The sequence below is a fragment of the Eimeria tenella genome, genomic scaffold (assembly GCF_000499545.2).
Source record: "Eimeria tenella Houghton genomic scaffold, Eth_scaff66, whole genome shotgun sequence".
In the NCBI taxonomy this organism is placed as follows: Eukaryota; Apicomplexa; class Conoidasida; order Eucoccidiorida; family Eimeriidae; genus Eimeria; species Eimeria tenella.
In genome coordinates, this window is record NW_013543434.1 from 30,886 (window position 1) to 57,851 (window position 26,966).

At 57.3% G+C, this 26,966-nt stretch overlaps 4 protein-coding genes across 4 annotated transcripts; 2 read left to right on the top strand and 2 right to left on the bottom strand.

The window, feature by feature from the left end:
* Positions 1 to 977: 977 nt before the first annotated feature.
* On the top strand, positions 978 to 3,411 carry ETH_00006785 (proteasome A-type and B-type domain-containing protein, putative; the record flags this gene model as incomplete). The annotated part of the gene is made up of 7 exons (XM_013377883.1): positions 978 to 1,164; positions 1,375 to 1,818; positions 2,030 to 2,093; positions 2,244 to 2,313; positions 2,435 to 2,502; positions 3,008 to 3,064; positions 3,246 to 3,411. 7 exons carry the CDS (start codon positions 978 to 980, stop codon positions 3,409 to 3,411), a joined length of 1,056 nt encoding a protein of 351 aa, XP_013233337.1.
* A 403-nt stretch (positions 3,412 to 3,814) lies between these two features.
* ETH_00006790 (uncharacterized protein) lies at positions 3,815 to 4,663 on the bottom strand (the record flags this gene model as incomplete). The annotated part of the gene is made up of 4 exons (XM_013377884.1): positions 3,815 to 3,867; positions 3,985 to 4,052; positions 4,194 to 4,340; positions 4,497 to 4,663. The coding sequence occupies 4 exons, from the start codon at positions 4,661 to 4,663 to the stop codon at positions 3,815 to 3,817; spliced, it is 435 nt and encodes a 144-aa protein (XP_013233338.1).
* Positions 4,664 to 5,472: 809 nt separating this feature from the next.
* ETH_00006795 (DNA mismatch repair protein, putative) lies at positions 5,473 to 9,549 on the top strand (the record flags this gene model as incomplete). Its single annotated transcript, XM_013377885.1, has 5 exons — positions 5,473 to 7,154; positions 7,459 to 7,633; positions 7,847 to 8,789; positions 8,903 to 9,243; positions 9,376 to 9,549. The coding sequence occupies 5 exons, from the start codon at positions 5,473 to 5,475 to the stop codon at positions 9,547 to 9,549; spliced, it is 3,315 nt and encodes a 1,104-aa protein (XP_013233339.1).
* A 362-nt stretch (positions 9,550 to 9,911) lies between these two features.
* Positions 9,912 to 25,466, bottom strand: ETH_00006800 (uncharacterized protein; the record flags this gene model as incomplete). The annotated part of the gene is made up of 7 exons (XM_013377886.1): positions 9,912 to 10,028; positions 10,445 to 10,557; positions 10,736 to 10,921; positions 11,027 to 11,336; positions 11,505 to 13,109; positions 13,318 to 20,670; positions 20,931 to 25,466. 7 exons carry the CDS (start codon positions 25,464 to 25,466, stop codon positions 9,912 to 9,914), a joined length of 14,220 nt encoding a protein of 4,739 aa, XP_013233340.1.
* Between the last annotated feature and the right edge of the window lie 1,500 nt (positions 25,467 to 26,966).

The following is a 26,966-nucleotide window of genomic DNA, read 5'->3' on the forward strand; positions in this document are numbered from 1 at the left end:
TTATTGCTTTTTGCTGCTCTGAGCCGCAGCAGCACCTCCCCCCGAAACTCTTAAGACCAGCAGGAACAGCAGAAGCTCAAGAAGCTGCTGCCTTGAGCAGTAGCAGCGGCAGCCGCAGCGGCCTCTCTAGCTGGAGAGAACGCGGTAGCAGCAGCCAATGGTGCCTACGCAGCAGCAACAGTTGCAGCTGCCAGTGCAGAAGCAGCAACTCCTTCCTGAGCGCTGGCGGCAGCCACAGCTGGGCAGCAGCAAATGTGCATAAGAACCTGCACGCCTATTGCTGTGTGTAATGCAACAGGAAGCTGAATCCATGAGCTCCTCTGGGCCGTTCTTTGCAGCAGCAAGCGCAGCAGCGGCGCCAGCAGCAGCAGCAGCAAAACTGTAGCAGCAGCAAGACCACTATGTACAAGCAGTGTAATTACAGCTGCTCCCCTAGCTCAACGGGAGCAGAGCCTAGTGGCTGTGGCTTCAGTTAAGGGCTTGAACGAGCAACTGCAGCAGTAATAGCAGCGGCAGCCATTGCTGCTGCATGCGAAGCAATGCTACAGCACCCCAATAACTTCTGGAATGCAACTCTTCATATAATGAATAAAGAAATAGCCTCGTGTCAATTAGTTTAAAACATAGAAGCCTTCGGACGGTTTGCCTGCGGGGCCCCTCGGTCCGCCTCAACGACACCAGCTGCTGCTGTCGGCTGCTGTTGCTGCTGCCGCTGCTGCTATGTAGCTAAGGGCTGGCTGGGGGTATATGTCTGCATGCGTTTTGTTTGTGACCGTAAGCAGCAGCAATAAGGAAACGAAGTAAACACATTTTCTGTCTGAGTTTGTAGTCGCCGCGGCAGCAACAGCGTCTGCAGTAGCACCAACAGCAGCAGCAGCGTGTGTCGGGGCGTAGTTCCAGAGACATCAGGTGCTCACCGCCATCACGAAAAGGAGCTTTTAAAAAAATTTATTTCCCCCTTTCTCATCCACCAAAATATGTACGCGATAGACTGCATGTCGGCGGCCGGGGCGCTGCAGGGCGGCACGCCCGGAGCAGCAGCAGGAGCAGCAACAGCAGGTGCTGCTACGCCTCCCGCAGACACCAGAAATCCCATAACCACCACTTCATCTGTTCTGGCCCTCAAGTACAGAGACGGAGTCCTCATGGTGGCCGACACAGCAGGTGCAGCAGCTCACAGCGCAAGGGCTGAGGGTTTAGGGTTTGAGTAACTAACACTCAGCTTTCGCCTGTGTGGCAGCAGCAGGGCTTTAATGAGTGAGAGGGAGCTTTGCCAGTTTGTGCGCTGGGGCGGGCCTGCAGCTGGCTGCGGGTTTTGGGCTAGGGTTTGGGGTTTACGGCTTGGGGTTTAGGGTTTAGGGTTTGTGCGCTTAGTGTCCTACGGACGCATGATGCGATTTCGCGGACAACCCCGATTCATGAACCTCGACAACAAAACCCTCATTTGCACTTCTGGGGAATACTCAGACCACCAGTTTTTGGAGCGGGAGCTGCAAGAGTTGGTGGACGAGGACGCGGCCCACGCGGACTGCAGCAGCAGCAGTAGCAGCAGCAGCAGCAGCACCACCCTCAGCCCCAAGGCCATTGCCAGCTACACCTCCAGGACAATGTATCAAAGAAGGTGCAAATTCAATCCTTACTGGCTATCCGTTATCGTCGCGGGACACATGGGCAGCCCCAAGGGCATTCACGAGCAGCAGCAGCAGCAGCAGCAGCAGCAGCAGCAGCAGGAAGGACAGCAGCAGCAGGGCTCCGAAATGTACTTGGGAGCCATAGATATGCTTGGCACATTCTTCGAAGAGCAAGTTGTCGCCACGGGTACCTTTGCTGCCGCTGCTGCTGCTGCAGGGTCCCTTGTTGCTGCTTCTGCTGCTGCAGCTGCTGCGCATTCTGCTGCTGCATGCGCACCCCCTATCCGTGCTGCCGCTGCACCACGTTGCTGCTGGATGGCTGCTGATCCGTGGGGTCTTTTGATGCCTTCTTGGCTTAATTGCTGCTGCTGCTGCTGCTGCTGCTGCGTGCTATGCAGGTCTTGGGCGTTACTTTGCAATTACTCTGATGAGAGAGAGGCAGCGCCCCGACATGTCTGAAGAGTCAGCTGCACTTGCTGCTGCTGCTGCTGCTGCTGCTGGTTTTGCTTCATTCTCTTCTCCTGTGGGTGTTGTTCTTTTGCTGTAGCTGGCAGCACCGCCTAGTCCCCTGTCCAAAGAACGCTTTTGCCGCTGCTGCTGCTGCTGCTGCAGGGAGGCGCGGGAGCTGCTTGAGGAGTGCATGCGGATTTTGTTCTACAGAGACTGCGCAGCCTCTAACGAGGTACTTTTCGCTGCTGCAGCTATTTGCCTTCTGTTTTTAGCTCCACACTTGCTGCTGCTGGTGCTCTGCTCCTGCTGCAAAATTCGCTGGTTTTGCTGCTGCTGCTTTGCTGCTGCTGCAGGTGCAGTTCGCTAAAGTTACGGCCTCGGGAGTGACAGTCGACGAACCCAAAAAGCTTGACTCCAAATGGTCAGCCCCAGAGGCTGCTCTCGAGCAGCTAGCTAGCCATGAGTAGCTAGCCACAGCTAGCCATGAGTAGCTAGCCACAGCGAGCCATGACAGGTAGCCACGGCTATCTATGGGTAGCTAGCTGCAGCTAGCTACGGGAAGCTAGCTAGAAGTAGCTATGAGTGACCAGCCACAGCTAGCTGTGGGTAGCTAGCCACGGCTAGCCATGAGTAGCTAGCCACGGCACGGCTAGCCGTGGGTAGCTAGCCACGGCTAGCCATGGGTAGCCAGCCACAGCTAGCCATGAGTAGCTATCCAAGAAGCCAGCAGGATAAAGGGGGGTTGGCAAGCTGCTGGCAGCTAGCCAACCCCGGCCACCAGCAGCTAGCCACCCTTAGTCTCTAAAAGCTAGCTACGGCTAGCTGGGAGCAGCGCACCTGGGGAAGCAGCAGCCACGGGCACTGCCACGTGCAGATGCCGTGGACATGTGTGTTGCTGCTGCTGCTGCTGCTGCTGCTGTGCGCAGGCATTTCGAGGCCTACACGAAGAAGACTATAGATATGGACATGGCTGGGTGCTCCTGGTAAGCAGCAGCAGCAAAAGCGACAGCCATTACCGGTGCTGCTGTTGTAACTGCTGCTTTGGGAACAGCAACAGCGGTTTGCACCCATTCCGGGGCCCCTTGCTCTGTGCATCAAACCCTAAACCCTAAACCCTAGGGGAGCTGTAGCTGCCCTTTAGGGTTGCAAGTTTCTTCTCTGCAGCACCAGACTTAAAAAAACAAAGTCCTCTGAAGAGGTCTACTTGCTGCAAGCACCTGCAGCAGCGGGTGCTGCAACTGCCGCTGCAGCAGCAGCTGCTGTAGCAGCAACTGCAGGGGCACAAGCCGCTGCAAGGGCAATGCCGCCGAATGGCTCTTGCTTAGGCTAGGGCAGATGGCTAGATCGAGGCGTGGCTAGCTGGCTTGCTAGCTAGCTGGCCAGATAACCAGCTGGCTAGCTAGCTAACTAGCTAGCTGGCTTTCTGGCCCATTAGAATGTCCGTTTGGACACTTATGCGGCAAGAGTGATACAGGTAGCTGCCTCGCCAGCTAGTTCGTTAGCTAGCTGCTAGCCAGCTAGGCCGTTGCCTCTGCTGCTGCTGCTGCTGCTGCTTCATTTCCCTGCAAGGCTTGCGGCGTGGGTCAGCAACAGCAATTGCCACACCGTCGTCACGCAGCACACTATCAGAAGGAGCAGCAGGTGCTGCTGATTGCAGTGCAGCAGCAGCACAGCTAGCAGCCAGCCAGCTAGCTACTAAGAACAAGGCGAGCAGCCGCAGCAGCAGAGAAGCATCAATTATTGCGAGACCGCCGCCGCTCAAGCCCAGGAAAGTGCACAACTGCCCCTGACAAACAGCAGCAACAGCAGCAGCAGCAGCAGCACGACCTGGGTAGAGCAGCAGCTGCAGCGGCAGAAGCTGCAGTAAAGCGATAGAAGCAAGGCCTTAAATGCTGCTGCTTACCTGCGGCTGACAGGCCCACGTTTTCTTTTGGGTATTTGAAGCTCTTTGTTTCAGCGTACACCTTAAAGCTGCAGCAGCAGCAGAAGCAGCAGCCACAGCAGCAGCAGCAGCCAGCACAGAGGGCATCAAAAATGCAAGGATTGGAGCAGAAACCGCATCCTAGAACCGCCTGCGGCAGCAGCGGCAGCAGCAGCAGCATATGCACGTACAGCTCCAGTATCTTCATGGCTTTCAGAGAGTCCGTGGGCCTCCAGTTTCCATTTTCTTTGAGACATCTTTGGTGCTGCTCTTCTGACAGCCGGCAGCGACGCTCAGCAGAGTGAGGGAAGCGACGCAGGCACTGCAAGTGCGCACTCCTGCAGCAGCAGCAGCAGCAGCAGCAACAGTGGTTTCGCAGTTGCCGCTAGACTTCAAGTGCGCAGCAGCGACGCAGAAGTAGTATCACCTGCTGCTGCTGCAGCTGATGCTGCGGCAGAAAGAGCGAAACCCCCAGCAGCAGCACGGCAGCCCACCAAGTGTCCATGCAGGGGTGCAGTTTGTGGCCGCTGCTGCTGTCCGATGTACGCATGCGCCGGAGTATTTCTGCTGCTTCCCAGTGGCGAATCTGTCGGCCATACGGGATCAAAGACAGAGAAGGCCTTAAAGCGGCGCAGGAAGCTCTCTTGCTGCACCCATTCATCCTGCTGCTGCTTCCGGCTGCTGCTGCTGTTGCTGGGGTTGCTAGCTGCTGCTCCGGCAGCCGCTGCCGCTACGGGCGTTCGTGCCCCTCTAAGAGCTCTCCGTCACTAATAATGGGGGAACTCCACAAGGTAGGAGGTGCAGCAGCATGTGCAGGGCCCAGGGAAGGATGGAGCTGCTGCTGCCGAAGCTGCTGCCGCTGCTGCTGCTGGAACGCTGCTGCTCCTGCTCCTGCTGCAGCAGCAGGCTGAGTAATATTTCAGATGGCGGGTCTCCCAATACTTCTTTGGATAAGTAGCTTCTTCTAATGTTGTAAACATCATTACGTTGTGACACAAATAGCGCAGCGGGCCCTGCAGGACCTTTCTTGGGGCTTGCCACGGGGGCCCCAACGGGCCGTGGGCGGCGGCAGAAGGGGCCCCCAAGACTTGCTGATAACAACAACCCCACCTTAAGGTGCACTGGCACATTTTGACATTTTGTAGAAACTGAAGCAACACAACTTCTACAAAGACAAGTCAAGAGGTGCGCGGGGTGTTGGCTGCAGGGAACAGCCGAAGGCGAGGGGGCCCCCAGCCTAGCTGAGGCCCCCCGCCCGGGCATACCCCCCATATCCAAACAAAAGCCGCATTAAAAAGGCTAAAATAGACATGAGGACAAAGGAGTTGCAGCCGCCGCAACGAGAGTAGCAACAGCACCAACGGCACTCGCCGTGGCAGCGCCTGAGAGCTGCAGCTGACGGGGCCCCACTGCAGCGACGGCAGCAGCAAACGCTGGGCAGCAGCAGGAAGAGCAGCAGACTGCAGCGCAATGTGGGACCCCGACGAGATCGTTGAAGCAGCAGCAGAAGTGGACGCAGCAGCAGCCCGCGACTCAGTGAAAGCAGTAGCGAAGGCGAATGAGTCTAAAGCAGCAGCAGTTGAGGAGGACGCTGCAGCAGCGCAAGCTGCATCTGCTCCCGCTGCTGCTGCAGCAGAAGCAGCAGCAGCAACAGCAGCAGCAGCAACGGGAGAGGGTGGACCGCCTTCATCCTGCCAGCCTTCATTTGCCGACTTTTCGAGTCCTTCCTTAGCCGGTGCGCTGCCGGCTGCAGGCGCAGCAGCCCGCGGAGCAGCAAGAAAGGCAGCAGCAGCAGCAGCAGGTGGCCGCATCCGTTTGCTGCCGGATGACGTCGTGCGGCGCATAGCAGCAGGAGAGGTGGTGACGCGGCCTTCTGCTGCTCTGAAGGAGCTGCTGGAGAACAGCTTGGACGCGGGGGCCCTTCGGGTGTCTGTACACTGCGTGGGGGGCGGGCTGCGGCTGCTGCAGGTGGCGGACGACGGCTGCGGGATTGCTGCAGCAGACCTGCCGCTGCTGTGCGCCCGGCACTGCACCAGCAAGCTGCAGCAGCTGCAGCAGCTGCAGCACCTGCAGTCCTTTGGCTTCAGGGGAGAGGCCCTAGCAGCACTTTCTCTCGTTTCGAAGCTTTCGGTGTCGACGAAGGAGGGGGGGGCCCCCCACGGGCTGAGCTGTACGTACACCACAGGAGTCCTCGCTGAAGACCCCACGCCGCTCGCCAGAGCTCGGGGCACAACAATAAAAGCAACAGATTTGTTTTATTGCCTTCCTGTGCGTCGGCGGGCCTTTCTTTCGTCTGCTGTGGCGGGGGGCGGCGGAGGCGCAGCAGCAGCAGCAGCAGGAACAGATGAGTACTTGAAATGCCTGCAGGTCGTTGGCCGCTACGCCCTCAACAACCCCCACGTTGCTTTTGTTATGCGGAGGCAGCAGCAGCAGCTGCCAGACATCAACACAACAGCATTTGGGCTTTCAGAGGCCAGAAAGCTGCTGCAGCAGCACAAAAAGCAGCAGCAGCTGCAGGATGGCGACAGCAGCAGCAGCAGCAGCGGCGAGTTGACCTGCAGCTGCTGCTGCACAGAGGATAAAGAAAGAGTGCCTACTGCTGCAGAGCTGCGGCTGCTGCGGGGTATTGCGCTGCTGCAGGGAGGAGGACTCAGAGTAATTGAAAAGCTTCATGGGGAAGCAACCAGCAGCACTTTGCTGCCCATACACCTCAAGGGGCGGCTTCCTGCAGCAGCTCTGAACTTCCTTCGCAGTGGGAAGCAGCAGGAGCAGCAGGAGCAGCAAGATTGCCAGCAGCAGCAGCCGGCAGGCGAAGGCGAAGCGGTTGCAGAAGCTGCTGCAGAGAGTAGTAGCGGAGACAGCAGCAGCAGCAGCAGCAGCGAAAGTGTTTGTCCATTATTGCGCGAGTTGGCCTCCCTGCTGTCTGCTGCGGCTGACGGCTGTGCTGGTGCTGCTGCAGCGGGTACGCTCGCAGCAGCGGGTGCGTCTGCTGCTGCAGTAGCAGCAGCTGCTGCTGCCGAGTTATATTTGACAGATATTAATGAGGGCGAATGGCGAGTGTCAGGACTTGTTTCTGCAGCTAACAGGGGACAAAAGAAAGCCTCATTTTGCTTATTTATTAACTCAAGGCTTGTTGACTGCCCTGCGCTCAAGTCCGTCCTGCTGCTGCTGCTGCCGCTGCTGCTGCACTTGCCGCTGCTGCTGCACTTGCTAATGCTGCAGCATTTGCTGCTCCTGCGTTTACATGCTGTGACGGTGTTCTGGCGCTGCGGGGCATGCGCCATAGCAGCAGCTGCTGTCGCATTGCTCTGTCTGTCTGTGTTGCTGCAGCAGCAACAGTGTTGCTGCAGCAACAGGTGAGGTCGTGCTTGCAACGGCAGCTGCTGCGCGTCTTCGCACTTACTGTTGCTGCTGCTGCCTCAATTGCTACTGCTGCTGCTACTGCTGCTGCTGCAGGCGCTGCGTCGACGGGGTATACGGGCAGCTAATGCCGAAGGGCCAGAGGCCGTGGGTATATTTATCTCTAGAGCTGCCCTCTCCTCTGGTAGATGTTAATGTGCATCCCAGCAAAAGCCAAGTTCGTTTTCTGCACGAGGAAGTCATTGCTGAGGCCATAGCTCAGGCCCTCATGGTACGGCGCTGCTGCTGTTGCTGCTGCTACTACTGCTCCCGTTGCGGCTGCTGCTGAGGCTGCCCTTGCTGCTGCGGCTGCTGCTGCGCAGATCCGCGACAGCCGTTCTGCCTCAGTGCTGCCCAGGCTGTGTTGTTTGCTGTTCTTTGTTTGGCCGTCAATGGGATTTCTGCTGCTGACACCTTTTATCTGCTGCTGCTGCTGCTGCTGCAGGAGATGCTCAGCGGGCAAACATCCTCAGAAGCCTTGCTGTTGCAGGAGCCGGCCGTTGCTGAATCTAAGCTAAAGCAGCAGCACCTCGTGCTCGTGTCTCCTGACGGTAAGACGCAGGAGCAGGCCGAAGGAGATACTACGAATAAACACAGAAGCAGCGGAAGCAGCAGCAGCAGCAGCGGCAGCAAGCCTGCTTTGAAGCCCACTCGGACGAGGACAGACGCGCGACAGCTTCCCCTGAGCGCCTTCTGGCAGCATAACTTCCATTCGCAGAAGCCACAGCAGCTGGGGCAGCAGGAGCAGCAGCTTATTCCGTACAGCAGCATCAGCAACACCACGACTGCTGCGCCATTGAAGGAAGGTCCGGGAGACCAAGTGCAGCTGCCCGATGAGCAGCAGCAGCAGCAGCAGCAGCAGCTGGAGCAAGACTGTTCTGATGGCATACCATCGCAACACCCGGAGCAGCAGCAAGAGCATCAGCAGCAAGAGCAACAGCAGCAAGAGCATCAGCAGCAAGAGCAGCAGCAGCAAGAGCATCAGCAGCACGAGCAGCAGCAGCAAAAGCAGCAGCAGCCAGAGCAGAGCCCTGCTGCTGCAGAACCAGCAGCAACGCAAGCAAGCATCCAGCCGCAGTCAGTGCTGCGGCTGTTTGATGAGAGAGCAAATGGCGGACATGTTCTAGACAGGGTTGCCCCCTGCAGCAGCAGCAGTAGCAGACGGACAGACGCGGGGCGGCTTCGCAGCGTCCGGCAGCTGCTGAAGCGCTGCGCAGCAGCAGCAGGAGTGGAGGCCGCAGACAGCAGCAGCAGCAGCAGCAGCAGCAACCGAGACAGCGCGACGGCCCTGCAGGGCTGCACATACGTGGGGGCAATCAACTCCAAGATGGCGTTGCTGCAGAAGGGAGACAGTCTTCTTCTCGTGAACCTCCCGGCCGTGGCGAGAGGTAGCAGCCCTTGGCCCTTAAGTACTAAACCCTTTTGCTGCTGCACCAGCCTTAACTTAAGGAAGCAGCCTATCACTTACGGGGCCTAGGGTTTAGGGTTTGTGCATTTGCAGAGTGTGTCTACCAGTCTGTTCTCCGGCGGCTAGGCAGGCTGCCCGTAGTCAGGCTGCAGGTGCCCTCGAAGCTAGAAGCAGCTCTCTGTGCTGCCCTGAGGGAGCAGCAGTGCCAAGGCGAGCCAGAGCAGCAGCAGCAGCAGCAGCAGCAGCAGCAGCAGCAGCGGGAGACGGCTCGACAGCACTGCGCAGTGCTGCTGCAGCGCCGCGCGCTGCTGGCGGATTACTTCGGTCTCGTGCTGACACGAGATGGCTGCCTAGTGGGGCTGCCTCTCTGCTGCGGCCGCCATTTGCCTTCGCCTCTGCTGCTAGGGTCCTTGCTGCTGCGGCTAGCCACAGAGGTCTGTCGAAGTTCTTCCTGCTGCTGCTGCCTCAGATGTGCTGCCGAGTTTACTGCTCTTCCCTGCGGCCACCGTTTCGGTTGAGCGGGGGTCGGATGTAGTTTGCTGCTACTGCTGCTGGTGCTGCTCCAGGTAGACTGGTCCGAAGAAATTGTTTGCCTCCACGGCATCGCGTTCTTGCTGGCAGAGGCCTACACCACAGTAGACGACTCTTCTGCTGCAGTTCCAGCAGAAGCTACTGCTGCTGCTGAAGAGGCTTCCGCGGAGTCGAACGAGCACGCCAGGCAGCAACTGTTGCTGCGCTAGGCAGCAGCAACAGTCGCAAAAGCGGCGCCTGCCGCTGCTGCACGTTCTCGAGTGCAGCTGCTGGTGAGGATGAAACCGCCTAAAGAAGCACAAATGGAAACGCTCCGCTTGCTGCAGATGAACCAGTAATGAATGCTGTGGGTACACCTGAAGGGCTGCGCTGTCACCAAAGCAAAGCAGCAGTCTGACCCTACAAGGGGCTGCTGCTACTGATGCTTGGTTTACCCCCCCACATTTGAAGTGGTCTGCTGAGACATTTCTGCTTCAGCAGCCGGGGCGGCAGCCGACTAGTGCAGCAGCAGCAGCAGCAGCAGCAGCACTCTGACGCTGTTGCTTTGCTGTCTAGAATCTTAGAATTCCTCCTACTTTGTTCCAAAAAGTAAATCTCTTTTCTTGATGTCCGAAAAGCTGTCGCCCGCGTGCTGCCGCCTCCTCTTCAGCAGCAACAGAAGCTTGTGGCTTATTACGCGGCCCGTCGCCTGCAGCATTAACATTACAGCTGCAGCAGCAGACCGCATGCTGCGAACTTGCTGTCCCGGCACCAGTGCCAGCGGGCGTGGAAGCTCTTGCATGCAGAAGACTAGACTTGAATTGTAGAGGTCTTTGGGGGATTAAGGTTTCGGCGTTGGGTGCACTGGGGGAGGGCTTTTCTGTGAGCCCAAGACGCAGGCGTGTCAGTGCCGGCTGTTCTTTCTATTGGCTCAATCTTTATTCGATATCCTCCCTGTCACATTTCAACTAGAAAGGTCCCTGGCTGAATTTTGTGACCCCAGGAAGGCTCCGCAATGCAGCACCTGTAGTGGCTCGCGAAAACTCCGGTGTCAGTGCTAGTTTCAGCAGGCTGCAAGCTTTGCTGCCTTTTTAGAGTTTACAGCTTATGGGACTTCTGGCTTACTTGTTTGCCTAGGAACCAAATGTACTTGTCAATGAGGGCTTTGAAAGGCTTCAGCTTGTGCTGCACTTCAAAGGCACGTAGCTCCACCAAAACGTTGTCCAGCCGGATGGCTCCTGCGCCGGAAACACGCCCGAGGCTCTTGAGCTTCAATCAGGAAAGCCAGAGGCAAAACTATCTTCCTCGAAATCCCAGGCCCAGCTCCAGATTCCAAGTCTCAAACACACGCGCTGAGCCCTGAAAAGCAAACCCTGATCTCCCTAGGCATTCAGGAAACGGCATGACAGCACTGACCTCTGTAGGTAACTGCAGCAGCGAACGGCGACACTCGCACGTAGCAGAAGTACACCCCAAGGCCTGGATCCTGTGGCTGCTGCTGCAGTTTAGCCGGCGGGCGCTTTCCTGCATCTGTTGCTGCTGCCTGAGCTTTCTGTGCGCCCGTCTGCAAAGCACCAGAGCTGCTCGTTTTGGGGGCAGTCCCTGCAGTCGTACGCAACAAACTGCCGCAGCTGCTGGTGCAGTGACTGCAGCAGCGAATATCATGGGCAAGAACGTAGAACTATTTCGCAGTTACGTCAAACTTACAGGACGCATGGGGCTGTTCGCCGTATGTTGGTGCTGCCGCGCCTTGGGCCCCACCCAGCACCGCGGATGCTGTACCATCTGCTGCTGTAGCTGTTGCAACGTCAGCTGGCCCTTGCGTGCACAGAGAGCCGCCAGCAGCAGCAGCAGCAGTCGCCGGGGAAGGCCACTTCAGAGAGGGAGCAAGGAGTGCCACCGCGTCTACTGCTTGGGGGGCAGCGGGCGGGAAGAAAAAACTGTAAAGGCACTCCACGAACGCAGATGTCAGTGAGACTCTGACGGGGTCGATGTGCAGCAGCAAGTAGTCGAACACCTGCGCAGCGAGGCCAGCAGAAGCAGCAGCACCAGCAAACACCGCCCTTGGCTGACAGCGTGAAGAGGAAAAACTGGTGGCACTATACCTGGCATCGTTCAACAATGTGTAACTCGGGCTTCGCAGCAGCGACCGCAACGAAGAAAGCAGCAGCAGCAACAGACGCACCTGGAAACGTCCGCAATCCAGCACTACGAATCTATGGCTGCAGCGAACAGACACCGCATGCGCCGATAGTCGGTGGCTTGGCCTTTCTTTTTGCCCGCCTGCGCCTCCGCCCAGGGAGCCTGCTGCTGTTGCTGCTACTCCCTCCTGCTGCTGCTTCTGCTGCTGCGTGTGGAGCTCGAAGAGAGGCGAAAGCACTCGCACAGCCTTGAGCCCTGGCGGCAGGACAACCCCCAAGAAGGAGGATACAGTAAAGGCCGGTTGAGACAGCTGCAAGTGTCGCTGGTGCTGCTGCTGCTGTTCTGCTTCCTGATTTTGCTGCTGCTGCTGCTCCTGCCTCTGCCGTGCACGCCGCTGCTGCTCTTGCTGGAACCCCAAAAGCATATGCTGTTTCGCTGCCGCTGCATCTTTTCCCAGCCGACTAACGGGGAAAGACTCGAAAATGCTTCCGGCTTTGGCGCCCCACAGCTCTGCTGCTGTTTCCGGTGTTGCTGCTCCTTCCGCTGCTGCTGCTGGCTCAAGAGCGCTTTCCCGTGGTTGTGGATCTCTTGCTGCTCCTGATGGTGCCTCTTGCGCAGCATGCGATACGTTGTCTGCAGCAAACTGCTGCCGCAGCTTGAAGAGCAACGAGGCTTCGTCTTCTGCTGCTGCGTCTCCTGCTACTGCCGCCACGTCTGCTTCTACTGCCTGATTAAGCAGCTTGGAGCTGCTGCTGCTGCTACTAGAGTGCAGCAGTGCGTGCTCGTCATCTGATGAAGACTGTAGGGCTCTTAGGCGGCCCGCTGCTTCTTCGTCGCTGCTGCTGCTGCCGCCGCCGCTGCTACTGCTGCTGCTGCTGCTGAGTAGCGTGTTGCCTGTGGGGTGCTGGAAAAGAGACCAGTTGCTTGCAACACTGCCCCCATCAGCAGCAGCAGCAGCAGGAGCTGCTGCTGCCGTTGCTGTCGGCCTCTCCAATGCACCTACAGATGCAGCACTTTCCATATGACCAAGAATACCCGCGCCTCTGTTCCCCGCAGCTCCCGGCGTCCCATGGGACATTAGGCGATGCAGCTGCGCAGCTGAAGCAGCAGCAGCAGCAGCTGCACGCTGCCTCATCGCTGGAAGCAGCTGTTGCAGCTTGTCGCGAACTTTATTAGGGGCCTTTGTCCTTGAGTTGAGCCTTGCAGCTGCTGCTGTGCGAGATGCTGCTGCTGCTGTTGCACTAAGGAGGCCTTCAGAACAAGCAGAATTAAACCTAGGCAGGAAGGAAGGGCCTGCGGTGGATGCGGCTTCCGGTGTATGCGGAGCAGCAACACCAAGCGCAGCAGCTGCAGCTGCAGCTTCTGCTGTAGTGCTTTTCCTTTGCAGCTTACTCGACCACGGTGCCAGTCGTCGCTGCTGCTGTTTTTGCTGCGGGTGCGCCTCGCCGCCTGTACCTCCAGCAGCAGCAGCAGCACCGGTTGCTGCTGCTTTGGGGCATAGGTCTAGGACACGCCAATCTGCCAAGTCAACTTCCAGCTGCAGGTGTCTCTCGTCCTGCAGCAGCAGCTGCAGGCTACCGGCTGCATCACTGCAGCAGATGCAGCAAAACGGAAGATTGGTGGAGCTGCTTAGGAGAGAGCAGCAAATCTGCGACACATACAGCAGCAAATGGCAGCCTTGGTTGCCTTAGTTTGGAAAGAAGCAGCTCTAAGTTGAGGGTCTTTTCTGGTCTACGGTTTGGTGCAGCATCAAGGGAGCTCCCTGTCAGCTGCAGGACACTGTAGAGGTTGCTAGGGCTTAACATGCTGTTGCTCAGAGCAGCGTGGATTTTGTATGACCTTTAATTGTGTCTCACCTCCTCAACAAGGATTCCGACAGAGATTTGTCGGCGTTGCTGCGTGGCAGGTTTCTTTTTTTGCTGCTGTTCGCAATCACCGGCAGCGAGCGCACTGGCTGCTGGCTGCTGCAGCTGCTGCAACCGCGTCATGCTGGTCCCCGCCACACCTCCCGGAAGCTGCGAGAGGCCCTCATCTGCTGCTTCCTCGACTAAGAATGCATGCAGCAGCTTCCGTGCAACATAGGGCCGCACCCGCCTCTGCTGTGGCGCCTGGGCATGCTGCTGCTGCTGCTGCTGTCCGTGCGATTGCGCTGCAGCTGGTAGATTCGTGTTCTCTGCTTGTCCCGTGGCAGTGGAAGCATTCGCAGCCGATGCTGCTGCCGCTACTGCTGCTGCTGCCGACGCCTCCCCCGCCTTTTCTTGTGCGCGGAGCGTCGGGGTTTCCTCGTGCATATTCTCTGTGGGCTGCAGATGCTGTCTGGAACTAGAAGGCGCACGCGCTGTAGTAGCAGCAGCTACAGCAGCAGCAGCTGCGTTCGCCGCCGCTGCGGCTGCTGCAGCAACAGCCGCAGTTGTCGAAGACGGTCTCGTCCTGCTGATGTTGCACGCCAGCAGCATCCGGTGCAGCAGCTGCTGCAACATGACGAAGCTCTCTGAATTTGCAGCGAAGAGGCATTTGCCGCAGAGCAGCCGGCAGTTGCAGCCAAGCTGAGGAACGGACATTTCCAAAAGACAAGAAACCGTTGCTAGACAGACCACTGGCTTCAAAAGTTGCGGCATTACAGCCACGCTGGATCTGCTGCCGGCGCTGCCCTCTCCACCCCACACTCCTTTTGTGTGCGGCGCCTGTTGAGGCCGAGGCAAAGCTTGCTGCTGCTGCAGCTGCTGCTGTTGCGGCTGCTGCCGCTGCTGGGGCAACTGCGATGTGGCTGCATCGTGGACTAATGAGACGGTGCGCGCGCTGCTGCTGCTGCTACTGCTGCAGCTGCTACTGTTGTAGGCGGGGCTGGCCAAGCCAGCTGCTATATCTGCAGCTGCTGGTGGGGCTGTAGATAAACCCAGCGGTGTTGTTGCATTCTCACTGTCGCTGCTTGTTAGGCAGACATATGCGAGTTGCTCAGGCAGCAGGTAACGGACGTCTGCTTTGCTGCTGCTGTGGTGAGGAACTCCTCGGTTGCTGCGCTGCCGCGTTGCAGCAGCAGTAGGGGAAGCAGACGCAGCAGCAGACGCAACTAACGGAAGGTGCCACAGCAATCCAGCCATGTGAAGGTCTCCCACAGATCCGCACACAGGCCCAACACGGGATATCACGTCTACCAGCAGCAAATGCTGCTGCTGCTGATTCTGAAGCTGCTGCTTTAGCCGACGCCCTGATGGTGAAGTAGCAGGAATGGTCTCCGCCGCAATCTCCAGCCGAGCTTGGGCCACGGCGAGAGGCGTGGAGAGAACAAACTGAGTTGTTTGTACTCCCGAAAGAGCAGCACGAAGTTCGCTGCTGATGCGGCTGTTGTAGGCGTGCTGTATCATCTCTATAGGGGCACAGAGGGCCGGGTCTTGCTCAGGTAGCGGCAGCAGCAGCAGCGATGGAAGAATCGCTGAATGTGCTGCTGCTGCTGCTGCCACCTCCCTTGCCCACCCAAGAGGTATACCACGACAGCAGCAGCCGCACGAGCCGCGCAGCGCCAAAAAGTTGTGGTACCCACTCCCTATGTCTCCGTACCTTGAATGCGTTCCGCTGCTGCTTCTGTTGCTACCCATGCTGCTGCTTCTATTCGCAAGGTGGCTGTGCTGCCTCCTTGCTGCTGCTTCTGCTGCAGCAGTCCAAGCTGCCAACCTTGCTGCTGCAGCTGCAGCGCATGGCTGACTACTCGAACAGGCCTGAGATCCTATGGAATTCTCTACTGCAGCAGTGTCTGCTGCTGCTGCCGCTGCTGCAAGCCGGTCGTTGTCAGCCCACATAGCCTCCACCACGCTCAGGTGCTGCTGCAGCAGCGGGAAGGAGTTTACTGCCATAGCAGCAGATACACTGCAGCACTCTCCTTCAATGTAGGGGTCTTCTGCTGCCCCGCAGCGGCTGTCTCCCGGTAAAGATGCGCGGCTACCGAGAGTCCCGCTGCGACTGCGGCTCGTGTGCGAGGAAGCTTCCTGCAGGAGCTGCTGCTGCTGGCCCCGCTGCAGCTCTATGTAGTGTATGCTGACCTGCGGGTACGTGCACTTGAGGCTTAGCTCTATCATGCCGCAAGACATCTGCTGCTGCTGCTGCTGCTGTCGCCGCATGCGGCGTTCGCCCTGGTGCTGCTCCTGCTGTCGAGTTTCTTTAGGCGGCAATAAGACCTGCAGGTAGGGCTGCAGCAGCTGCCGCGCCGCCTCTGCTAAATTCATGCACTTAAAAATATGAGCAAGACTTGTCGGAGAGAGCAAAAGAGAAGGACAATGCAGCAGCATGCATGCTGCATGCGTAGGGTCGCTCTGCTGCTGCCGCTGCGGCTCCGGCTGCTGCGGCAGCTTCTGTCTTTCAATGCGAATACCCGGTACGCGGAGCAGCGGCAGCAAATCCGCTGATGGCGTGGGAAGATAGGAAGGCACTGTGAGCCCCCATAGACGAGAAGCAGCACGAACAAACTGCTGCTGCTGCAGCAGTTGCTGTCCCTGCTTTGCTGCCCCACAGTCAACAGCAGAAGACCGTCGCCTGACAACGCTGCTGCTGCTGTAAGCAGCTTCCCTGCACTCAAAGCTGAGTAAAACGTGTCGCACCAAGATAACGCTCTGCCGGACTTGATGGGTCTTGATATCTTCGCAAATATCGGCAGCCGTGCAAATGCGCGCTGCTTCTCCTGCTGCTGCTGCGGCTGTTGCTGCTCTTGCTGCTGCAGCTGCAGTGCTAGCACCCCCTTCCTCCTCCGCTACTGACCCTGAAATCCTTGCTTCCCCCGCAGACTTGGTCGTGTCAGACGAACAGTAAATAGAGTCGCTTCCGCTAAAGCTGCTGCTACTGCTGCGCCATTCTTCCTGCAGTAGGCCGCTTCCAAGCCCTTCTCCAGACCACGTGTGCAACCCCTCAAACCACAGCCCCTGCTGCTGCTGCAACTGCACAGGTAGCTCATGCCCCTTGCGCTGCTGCTGTTGCTGGCGTCCTACTCTGGAACGCCACGAAACGCTTCTCCACATATCGCTTTGCAGCAACGACCTTCTTTGCTGCTGCTGTTGCTGCTGCCAGGCAGGCCGCGCCACGCTGCGTTCTGCTGCAAACTCGGAGCCGCTGCCGCTGCTGCTGCTATCCGCCATTCCTCCCCACTCAGAAGACGCCTTGCTGCGAATACTTGCAAAACCCTCGCGAAGTAGCCTCACTGAATCCCCTGCTTTTTGTTGCTGTTGCTGCTCTTGCCGCTGCAGACGTGCGTCTAGTGGCCCCGTAAACTGCTCTGCGCTCTGTCTCGGTGTGCTTCCCACTGCTGCGACTGTTGGTGCTGATGCACCCACATCTGCAGCAGCTGCTGTAGCAGCTCCTGCAGCATGAGCAGCTGCGCTAGTGCTTTCGCGCTGACGGCACTTCGTCTGGCTACTACGCACCGCTTCTTCCTCTTGATGCCTTCGCAGCAGCAGCATGTCGTGCAGCTCCGCAGCAGCAACGCTGCAGCGAGCGAAGTCGCACTTGGCATGCAAATCTCGCACCGCCGCCCTAAGCTTGACTATGATATCTCCCTGCTCTCGGAGCTCCCTATATACCCGAACTAGCCAGTTTGCTTTTTGCTGCTGCTCCAAATTCTGCTGCTGCCCGTGCTGCTGCAGCGGCTGCGGCTCCAGATTAGCATTTGTGGGGGTGGCAGGCTGTGCCGTGCCTTGGCATCTGCCAAACAGGAGCTGCATTAACAGCAAAGTGTGTTCAGGAGTCAAGTTAAGTGACAGCTGCTGCGGCGGCGGCTGCTGCCTTCGTGGAAGATGCGATGGCCACCTGTCGCCAACGGTTCGCTGTTGCTGCTGCTGCTGCTGCTGCTGACGCTGTTGGTGAATGCCTCGGATGAACACTTGTGCGTCGACTTTTAGTTGTGGCAGTGGCTCTGGAACCTGCTGCTGCTGCTGCATGTGTTGCTCCTTTTGCTCTGGCCTGTGCTGGTGCTGCTCCTGCTGCTTGAAAAAAAAGCTCACTCTGGCGAGTACCTGCGCCAGCTGTACCAGTGGCTGCCACGCAACAGCATCCGCAGCAGGACCAGCAGCATGTGTGTCTGTCGGTGCGCGCCCGTAAACTAGGCAGCAGAGGCCGTGCCTCAGCTGCAGCAAACAGTCTAGTGAAAGTAGATAGGGAAGCACAGGGTTGATAGAAGAGCCGCCTGATTCCTCTGCAGCTGCAGGTGCAGCAGCCGCTGCCCCTGCCCCTGCTGTCTCGGCGAAATCCAAGTTGCTACAATGACCCAACTCGCTAGGCTTTGCCCTCAAAGGAGCGGTGGCACCTTTTGCTGCAGCTGCTGCTACTCCCGCCAAATATCGGAAGGCCGCAGCAAAATGCAGTGCAGGCAGCAGCAGCCGCACGAGCATGAAACCCCCGCGACAGAACTCAACCTGTAAGTCTTGAAGCAAGCAGAGCTCAAGTTGTACCTGCTGTTTCCGCCGTTGCTGTCCCTGTTGCTGCTGCTTCTGCTCATTGCTGCTCGTTGGACTTAAACTGGCATCCGGGCTTCTTGGGCCGTTGCTGCTGTTCTTGCTCTTATGCCCGTTGCTGCTGCTGCTACTGTCGTCGCTGTTGCTGTTCCTGTGATGTACACACGCCCAATGTTCTGCACTGATTGCTGCAACAGCAGCAGAAAACGCCATTGCTGCGTCGGCGTCGAAGACTCTTTGGGTCCACGTGACTGCTGCTGTTGCTGCTGCCACGGCTGCTGCTGCACTCTGCCCAAAGCGAATGGCAACCCTCTGCGGCTGCAGCAGCAAACTGCAGACGTCCTCAATTCCCCAGCCTTCAGTGCGTTTGCTGTTGCTGCTGTTGCTGACGCTGATCGAGCGCTCTGGTGCTGCGGCCAACTCAAAAGAAGCGAAGTGTAAATCCAACTGCTCAGACGAAACCAATACGATACATTCTTGTCCCTCAGGAGCATCAGCAGAACTACCCATGTATCCGGAAAATCCCGGATTCGCCAGTATCAGTCTCGTCAAGTACTGGCGCATCAACTGTTCTTCTTGCAGCAGTGGAGCGCCTTGAAACTGCCGCAACGGCGGCTGTTGCTGTTGCTGCTGTTGCTTATCAGCAAACAGCCGCAGTGCAATGGACTGCATACGCAGCTGCAGGGTTCTGTAAGTGCCCAAGGGGGGAGGTGGCAACATGATTGCTGCTGCAGTGGCTGCTGCTGCTGCCCTTCGATAGTCATCCAGGCAGATCGAGAGGCTTTCCAGCCTCAAGGCAGCAACTGGGGTGTATGCAAACTCTGAAGTGGAGATGTTGTCCCTGCTGCCTCTTCGCTGCTGCCACATATGTCGAAGGGCTGCGAGTTGTTTTCTCTGAACTCGACCCTGCTGGTCCAGCTGCTGCACCCGTTGCTCGTGCTGGTGCCGGCGCTGTTGCTGGTGCTGGTGACGCGGCCGCAAAGGAGCAACACAGCTGCCCACAGCTTGCCATGGGGACATGTCGACTACAGCATGCCGCTGCTGTAGCTTTCTGCTCAGCAGTTGCTGCACCTCAGCGCTGCGTACAGCTGGTGCAGCAGCAAGTACAGCAGGATCTGCGAAGGGGCAAAGAGCACGTTGCAGCGGAACGACTTCGTCTTGTTGCTCTGGCTCCTGTGGCTGCTCGTCTTGGTGCAGCGGCTCTTGCTCATTTTGCTGCCGCTGCTCATGCTGCTGCTGCTGATCCTGTCGTTTCTGTTGATCAATAAAGTCGCTGCTACGGGCATTTCGGGGGTTCTGCTTATACCTTTTCAGTTCTCTTGTCCTTCTACCTGTTGGAGGAGCGGATGGCGGCTCCTTGCTGCTTTCTCTGCTATTGCTGCTGCTGCTGCTGCTGCTTCTGCTGTTGCTCTCGCAATAAAAGTCCGTCGATACGGGCGTTTCCGACGGATCCCCCAAAGCTCTGTGGAGGCTTGGTCTAGCCTGGCGGCAGAGGCAGATTTCTATGGTGTTGAAGCCGCCACTACTACTGCTGCTGCTGCTGCCCTCGCTGAGCCCGCCGCTGCTTTCGTCGTTCCTGTTGCTGCAGGCGCTCCCAGTACTCTTGGCATCGTTATCGTCGCTTTTAGTGCACACTCGGAGGTTCTCCTCAGGAATATGCAGCAGTTGGTCGCTTGGAGCCTCCTCTTCGTGCGTATGCCGACTTGCTGCTACTGCTGCTGCACCTGCTGGTGCTGCTGCTCTTTCCGTTATTACTGTTCGCGTGAGGCAGGCTGCGTAAACCCGAGACAGACAAAGGTACAGCGGAATCGCGAGTGCCGCTGTGCAAGCGTCTCTGGCAGCAGCAGCTTCAGCAGCAGCAGCAGGAGACCGGACTTGCTGCGGGTCATTGCTGCAGCGGACTAAACGACCAGTGGCAAGAGAAGCTGTTTTGTGGCGCTGCAGCTGCATCTGGTAAGTTGATGCTGCGCCGATGATTTGCCGAACCAGCGGCCCCACTGCATGCGCTGCATCGGCGACTGCAGCAGCAAGAGAGTCGCCCCGCAGTGTCTCTGGATACACCGCAGTAACCCCGTCAACAAAAACGCACACCCACTGCTGCGTCTCGCCATAAACCTGCGACTGGTGCTGCTGCTGCTGGTTCTGGCTCAACTCATTCAGCAGCAAAGACTTTCGGTGCACTGACACACGAATTTTGTCTCCGCAGAAAATAGGGGGCTCCACTTGCATCCGCTTTCGCGTCTGCTGCTGCTGCTGCGGTCCTTGTTTTTGCTGTTCCTGCTGCTCTTGCCGGTGCTGGTGCTCATCCGTCTGCTGCTGCTTGGCATCCTGGCCAACGCAGAAAACTTGAGGATTTGTTACCAAGACGTCGACGTACGGGTAAGGAGTGTTTTCCAATTCCCAGCGTTTGCTCCTTTGTTTCTCTCCTTGAAGCTTCTGCGACTGCTTCTGTTGCTCCTGTGGCTGTTGCTCCTGTTCTTGTTGCTGCTGCTGTTGCTGCTCCTTTTTCTGCTGCCCTTGCTGCTGTTTCTGCCGATTGTCCGTGGAACCGTAATTCGCAAAACTGTGCTGGTGCTCCGCTTGCAGCTGTTGCAAGCGCGTTGCTTCCTGCTCTACCAGTTTCCGCAAAACAGCAGGGGTTTGATGGAGCGAAACAGGATGTATGTTCACCGTCAGGTCCTCCGTCTTCACCAAAAATTCGGAAGAAACGAAAGCTGAAATGCTTCCTATTCCAATCTGGAGCACCGGCTCGTGGCCACCATGCAGGCGGTGGTCCTGCAGAAGCAAATACAAAAACGCACAAAGTGTCCATACACCCGAAGCTCTTCTGCAAACAGAACCCCGTGTTGCTGCTGTGCCTGCTGCATATTGTGTCGCAGCTGAATAGTGGCCAGCAAGCCCCTGCCTGCTGCAAGGGCATCACCGAGGCGTGGGCGGCTGCAACACCAACAACCCCGCCAAGGACATCTTCAGCAGCAGTAGTGGCAGCAGCAAAGTCAGCAACATCTTCGGCGCGAGCAGCACAAGATGCTTACTAGCTTCAGGGCAATAAGAGAGGGCAGTAGCAAATCTTGCTGCACTGCCTCTACCAGAGCAAAGAGCGGCTGCAACAGCTGTTGCTGCAGCACAAAGCTGCTAGCCTGCTGCATAGACACTTTGACGGACCTCCCGCTGTGAGGCACCCAGACGCACAAGTCTGAAATAAAAGCTGTCTCTGTTCCTTCGCATGCACGCAGCACGCTCTCTGTCTGGCCCCGCTGCTGCTGATCCTGGTGTTGCTGTTGCACATTCTGCAGACTCTCATGCACTTGAAGGTGAAGAGACTGAAAAGAAGTGAACGCATGGCATTGGCGTAGCTCTTCAGTTTCGGTGCCACTGCTGCTGTCAACGCTGCTGCCACTGCTGCTGCTGCTGCTGCTGCCACTGCTGTTGTCACTACTGCTGCTGCTAGTTTCGACGTACATGGACTGTACGTGGAGCGGCATGGCAGCAACAATAGCTCCACCAGTGAGTGAAGAGCTGTGTACATGCATAGTCTGGATAAGGAGCCGCAGTAGCACTTGGCGTTGCTGCTGCTGCTGCGCCTCGTGAGGCTGCTGCTCAGGATGAGGCTGCAGTGTAGCAGCAGGCGAGTACACGGCGAAGTGGCGAGCCACTAAATGGAAGCAATCAGGAGTCAGCCCCTCAAACAAGTCCAAATTCTGGACTGCTGCAGCGAAACTGCGGATACCTGGGGACCAGTCGAACCCGGCAAAGAAAGGACATGTGCCCTCTAGAAAAGGTAAATCTGCTGCTGCTGCTGCTGCGGAAAAAATGTCACGTCCGTTCCCTGCTGCTTCTCGTGCAGCCGCAGCTCCTGACGCAGTTTCTTCGCCTGATGCTACAACCGAAGCAAAGCCTTCTGCTTCGTCAGCACTTCTTCTGGGAGCCTCATTTCCTTTGATCCTACTGCTGCAATTGCCAGGGTTGCCATTTTGGCTGTTGCTGTTGTTTTCTTTGCTGTCAGCAGAAAAAGAAGGGGAACAGGGCTGCTGCAAGGTGAACCTCTCCTTGCAGTGCCTGTAGAGAGCGCGAAGGTACAAAATTACTAGGACCCAAAACAATAACCCCTCCTCTCTCCAGTGGAGCCAGCCCCCCGGCAGCACGACACGTACGTGCTGTCGATACAGAGGTATCAACTGCACCTGTCCATACACCCCAATCCGTGCTGCTTCCCCCAGAGGCTTAATCTCGACGCTGCTGCTGCTGCAGCTCAGAATCAAGGCTCCACACCATCCAGCCAAAGTAAAGGCGCTTGGAACCCACTGATCGCCCAAAGAATTCTCATCAGGGAGTAGCACCACACTCCCGCTGCTGCCACAGCAGCAACTCCGACTCCCGCAGCTACTGGAGCTACTACTGCCATCGCCGTAAGCAGCTTCGAGACGTTGCAACTCTCCAGCGCCTATAAAAAATGACACCGCCGCGATTGCTGCATTCGTGGCGTTTGTTTTGGCTGCCACTGGCTCTTTGTCCGCTGCCGTTTTTGCTGCTTTTGCTGCTGCCGACCGAGGGGACAGAGCAGGCAAACTGCCCATCTCGTCGCCTGAAATCCCTTGCGACGGCACCGAGCAAAGAATGGAGTGGAGAGCTTTAGCTGCTTCTGTTGCTGCTGCGTCCCTACGCGCTGCTACTGCAGCCGCTGTTTCTGTTGGATCCGAAACTGCAGCAAAAGGCCCAGCAGCAGGAACGCCGCCGTTCAGAACGTGAGCGGTGGATAGCCTGCAGAGGCCTGTGGAGACAGCAAAACGCACGAGTTTGCTGCTACTGCCGTCGCAGCTGTAACTCAGGGCAGCCTTATCTTTGCAGTTTCCTGTAGCTGCTCCCATAGATGACAATGGCGGCATGTGGTCCCGCCGCTGCTCTTCCGCAAGATGCTGCTGGAGCTGCTGCATCTCCTGCAGCTCCTGCTGGAAATCGCAGTTGACCAAGTTGACTTGTCGCTGGGTTTGGCGCACCACTGTCTCTAGCTGCAACAGAGCACCGTCCGCATGCAGCAGCAAGGCGCTTTTGCTGCTACGCTCGAGAACTTGCAGCAGCAAACGCGGCACTGAAACAAGCACAGGCAGAGTCCTCTGCTGAGTGTCTCCATGGTTCCTGTTGCTGCTGCCCTGAGGCCCTTGTGCATCCGCGACACTTTGAGTGTCGCAGGTGTTCTCTTTCCTCAACAAATCCCCCCTAGAGCTGCTGGTGCTGCTACTGCTGCTTTTGTTTCGAGTAGATCTCCTGCATCTCCAGTAGGCATCAATTACTCTGGCAAGAAGATTGACAAGGATGTTGACGGCGACAGTCCCGCTAGAGTGTAGGTACACTGCGCGCGCCGTGCATGTGCTGCTGCTGCTGCTGCTGAGACCTGAGTCCAGCAGCAAAGTCACCTCCACGGTTTCCTCCGTGTGCAGCAGTGGCGGCAAAAGCAGCGCAGCAGGCGGCAGCTGCTCCGGTAGTACCAAGCGGCCCCGCGACCGGTGCACGGCCTTCACAGGGCACAGCCACTTGTCTTCGCCCGTTACTAGCTTACTGACATGAACACCAGCAACCCTTAGAGCAGCATCTGTTGCGGCTCGAAGACCAAAAGCATTCAGACGGCCCATGCAGTACACAGACATCAGGTGAGACAAGTACGTGGCACCCGAAACGGTCATGTCTTTGCTGTCCGCTTCCACGGCACCTCGCCACCACCACCTCCTTGCTGGTGAGGCAGTGCAGCTGCAGCTGCTGCTACTAGTGCAGCAGCTATTGCTGCTGGCATCGCTAGCAGAAAGTTCGCGAGAGGCCTGCCGAGACGAGCTTCCACTCAAAGCAGCTGTTGCATCTTTGCTGCTGCTGCTGATTGTGACTCCTTCTTCTTCAGCTTGAAGTGCAGCGGGTCGTCTGTGCTGGAGCTGCTGCTGCGGCCGCTCTCCTACTACCGTCCTTGTAGAAGCTTCTACTGAGTGCGTGCTATCCCCGGTATGTTTTGCTGCAGCGGCAAAGGCTGCGGAGCTGCGTGCAGCAGCAGCAGCAGCAGTCAACAAGTCCGTGGGCATCACGGAAAGACAGCCAGATGCGTCTAGCAGCAGACGGCAGCATAAGCCTCCTGTTGTGACTGCGTGCACCCGAAGGGACGCAAACGCTGCAGAAGGCAACAGCAGCAATTCGTTGGCCGTCAATAGGACGCCCATGCTGCCGCAGTCGTCTTGGAACTGCTTGTTCAGCAACTGCTGCTTTTGCTGTTGCTGCTGCTGCTCCCGCTCCTGCAGTTCTTGCTGAGGGAGCGGCTCGGGCAGCATTAGCAACGCGAGCACCTCAATACAGCCAGCGCTGAACGCGCAGGTCCGCGCCAGTGCATGTAACATGCACAACTGCAGCACGAACTGGAGCAAACTAGGGCTCGTTCTAGCATCATCTGCAGCTTTTTCAGTTGCTGCTTTTGGTGCAGGTGCCGACGCCGCTGCTGCTGCTGCCGCTTCTGAGCTTGCTGGTAGCTCGGTATGTTGCTGCTCTAGGGTGTCAGTCGAGCTCGCTGCGACTCCTGTGCTGCTGCCATTGCTGCTGCTGCTGCTGCTGCTGCCGCTGTTGCTGCGATTCAGGCGAATCGTAACAGATATGCGGTCCGCCTTGAGCAGCAAGCGGCTGGTGAGTGGCTCTTTTATACGGCTGCTGCTCTGCTGCAGCGCACGCCGTATAAGCAGCAGACAACCTGAGAGGAAGAAGACGGGTTTAAGTAGCTCGTCCAGTATCCTGCTGCTTCTTGCTTTGCCGCTGCTCTCCCCACTGCGCTTCCTGCTGCCGTGGCTGGTGTTTCTGCTGTCGTTATCTGGAGCAGTATCAGTTGCTGCTGCTCGACAGGGCTCACCGCTTTCAACAACTCCGTCAGTGCGGCTGCTGTTCCTGCTGGTGCTCTGGCTGGTGCTAGGACTAAAAGCCTTCCCCGCTACCATGCGGCTAATAGACAAGTGCAAAAAGGAGACAGAAATACGTGTTTCGCTGCTCTTGTGGGTGACGCATTCGTCGCACTTCCACCTGGGGCTGCTGCTGCTGCTGCAGTTTTCGCAGGCTGCACAGTGTTGCGTCACCTCCTCCTCTAGCACGACGACGGCATCTTCCAACTTGAGAAAGCCCCCGTGGCGGACAGATTCGCATGTCAGGTACAGACGCCTCGTGCTGCTGCTGCTGCGGCTGCTGCTGCTCTGTATCGGCGAGACAAAACGAAAGTCAGCAGCAACAGAATCCGTCGTTGTCGAGATTTGGGGAGCCCCCTCCTCTGATAGCTTTCGTGGCCGGTTGGCCACAGGCAGCAGTTGTTCATCTTCAGTGTTTACCTTGCGGCTGCTGGAGTTGCTGCTCGTGTTGCTATCGTTGATACTGCTGCTACTCTCGTTGCTACTGTCGCTGCGGGTAGACTTTATTTGGACTCGCCTCAAAAGTCGCGGCAGGAGAAAAGAAAGAATGGGAGGCAGGATTAGGCCGGCTAGTAAGAATAGCACAAAGCACAACAGCGGTGGTAGCAGCAGATGCAGCAGCAACTGCTGCCGCAAGCCGCTAAATGTCATGGCAGAAGCATGGATACGCCACCAACCGATAGGCCTCGTTTATGCTTCCAGATGCCGTCTGCTGCTTGTCCTTGATCATAAGCTGCTTCTGCTACAGCTACTAGTACTCCTGCTGCAGCTACGATTACTCCTGCTACAGGAGCAGGATCAGCAGCTTCCGCCACTGCTGCTCCTCCTGCCACTGCAGCAGCAGCAGGGGGGCAAGACATGGAGCATGAAGTCATACCCCTACAGTTAAGACAAATTCTTGGCAACAGACACAACTAAGGACGGGGTCCTATTGCTGCTGTTGCTGCTGTCGCTGCTGCTAGCTTCAGTGGCATAAGGGCAAAGCCCTACGTCACGTTCTTCTTAGGAACCGATGGCTATACATCTAAACAACTTGAGTCGTACTAGTTCATTGAAGTTGATGAGGTCTCCATACTGCATGCGTAGCAGCAGCAGCCCCTGCTGCTGCTCCAGCTGCTGGATGTATCACTGCTGCTCGGCCGGCGTAGCAGCATAATCAGCAGTTATTGCTCAAGCAGCACTAGCTTTGAGTAAAAAGGATCAGTCTTACTATAAAAAAAAGAGGATTGTGTGTGTGAACGTAGACTTCATGCATGCAGCATCACCGGAAGCAGACGGTGTGTGTCTGTCTCCTCATCCCTATGGCTTGTAGCTGCGGGAACTCCACTGTGTGGGAGAACTGTCAAATGCCTTAGACTAGGGTTTAATGTATGTCTGAATTACTAAAGCTTACGCTGGTCATAGGCGCAGTACAAGCAGCAGTAGTACCAGCAACGCTCACAGGAGCCAAAACAGCACTGAGACGCTCTGGCATTGGACATGCTGCCTCATTTGTTGCGCATGGCGCGGTGAATACTTCTGGTTGTTATCGCGGTGTTTTGCTGCTGCGGCGCAGTAGAAGCAGCAATAGTAGCAGCAACGCTCACAGGAGCCAAAACAGCACTGAGACGCTCTGGCATTGGACATGCTGCCTCATTTGCTGCGCATGGCGCGGTGAATACTTCTGGTTGTTGTAGCGGTGTTTTGCTGCTGCTGTCTGGTGCTTCTCTTCCGAGCTGTGGAATAACGATGCTGTTTGCTGGAGACCTTCCGCACTGTGGCCTAGTGATATACCTGCTCGTTCGCGCTCCTCTCTCTTGCCGCATACGGGATATGCTGTCGACGTGTGGTACTGCTACATTCTGTTGCTTCCTACTGATTTTGAAACTACCGACTGTTTCTGCTGTCCCCTTCTCCACTTAACTGATGGTGCAGCTGGCTGCTGCTACCGCTTCAGTCGCTGAGGACGGTAGCACAGTTGCCAAGCACGCACAATTCGACCAGAAACTGACTGCCTAGGTGAAACTCCAGTGGTGGTAGTAACGAGAGCAACTGGGGAGGGCACCCTTATCTAGCAAACAACGTTTAAAGCGGAAGTACGGGATCATGAGAAAGATCCATCTAAGAAGTTCCCTAGTATGTAGACTACGCTTAGGCTATGGAGACCCGTGA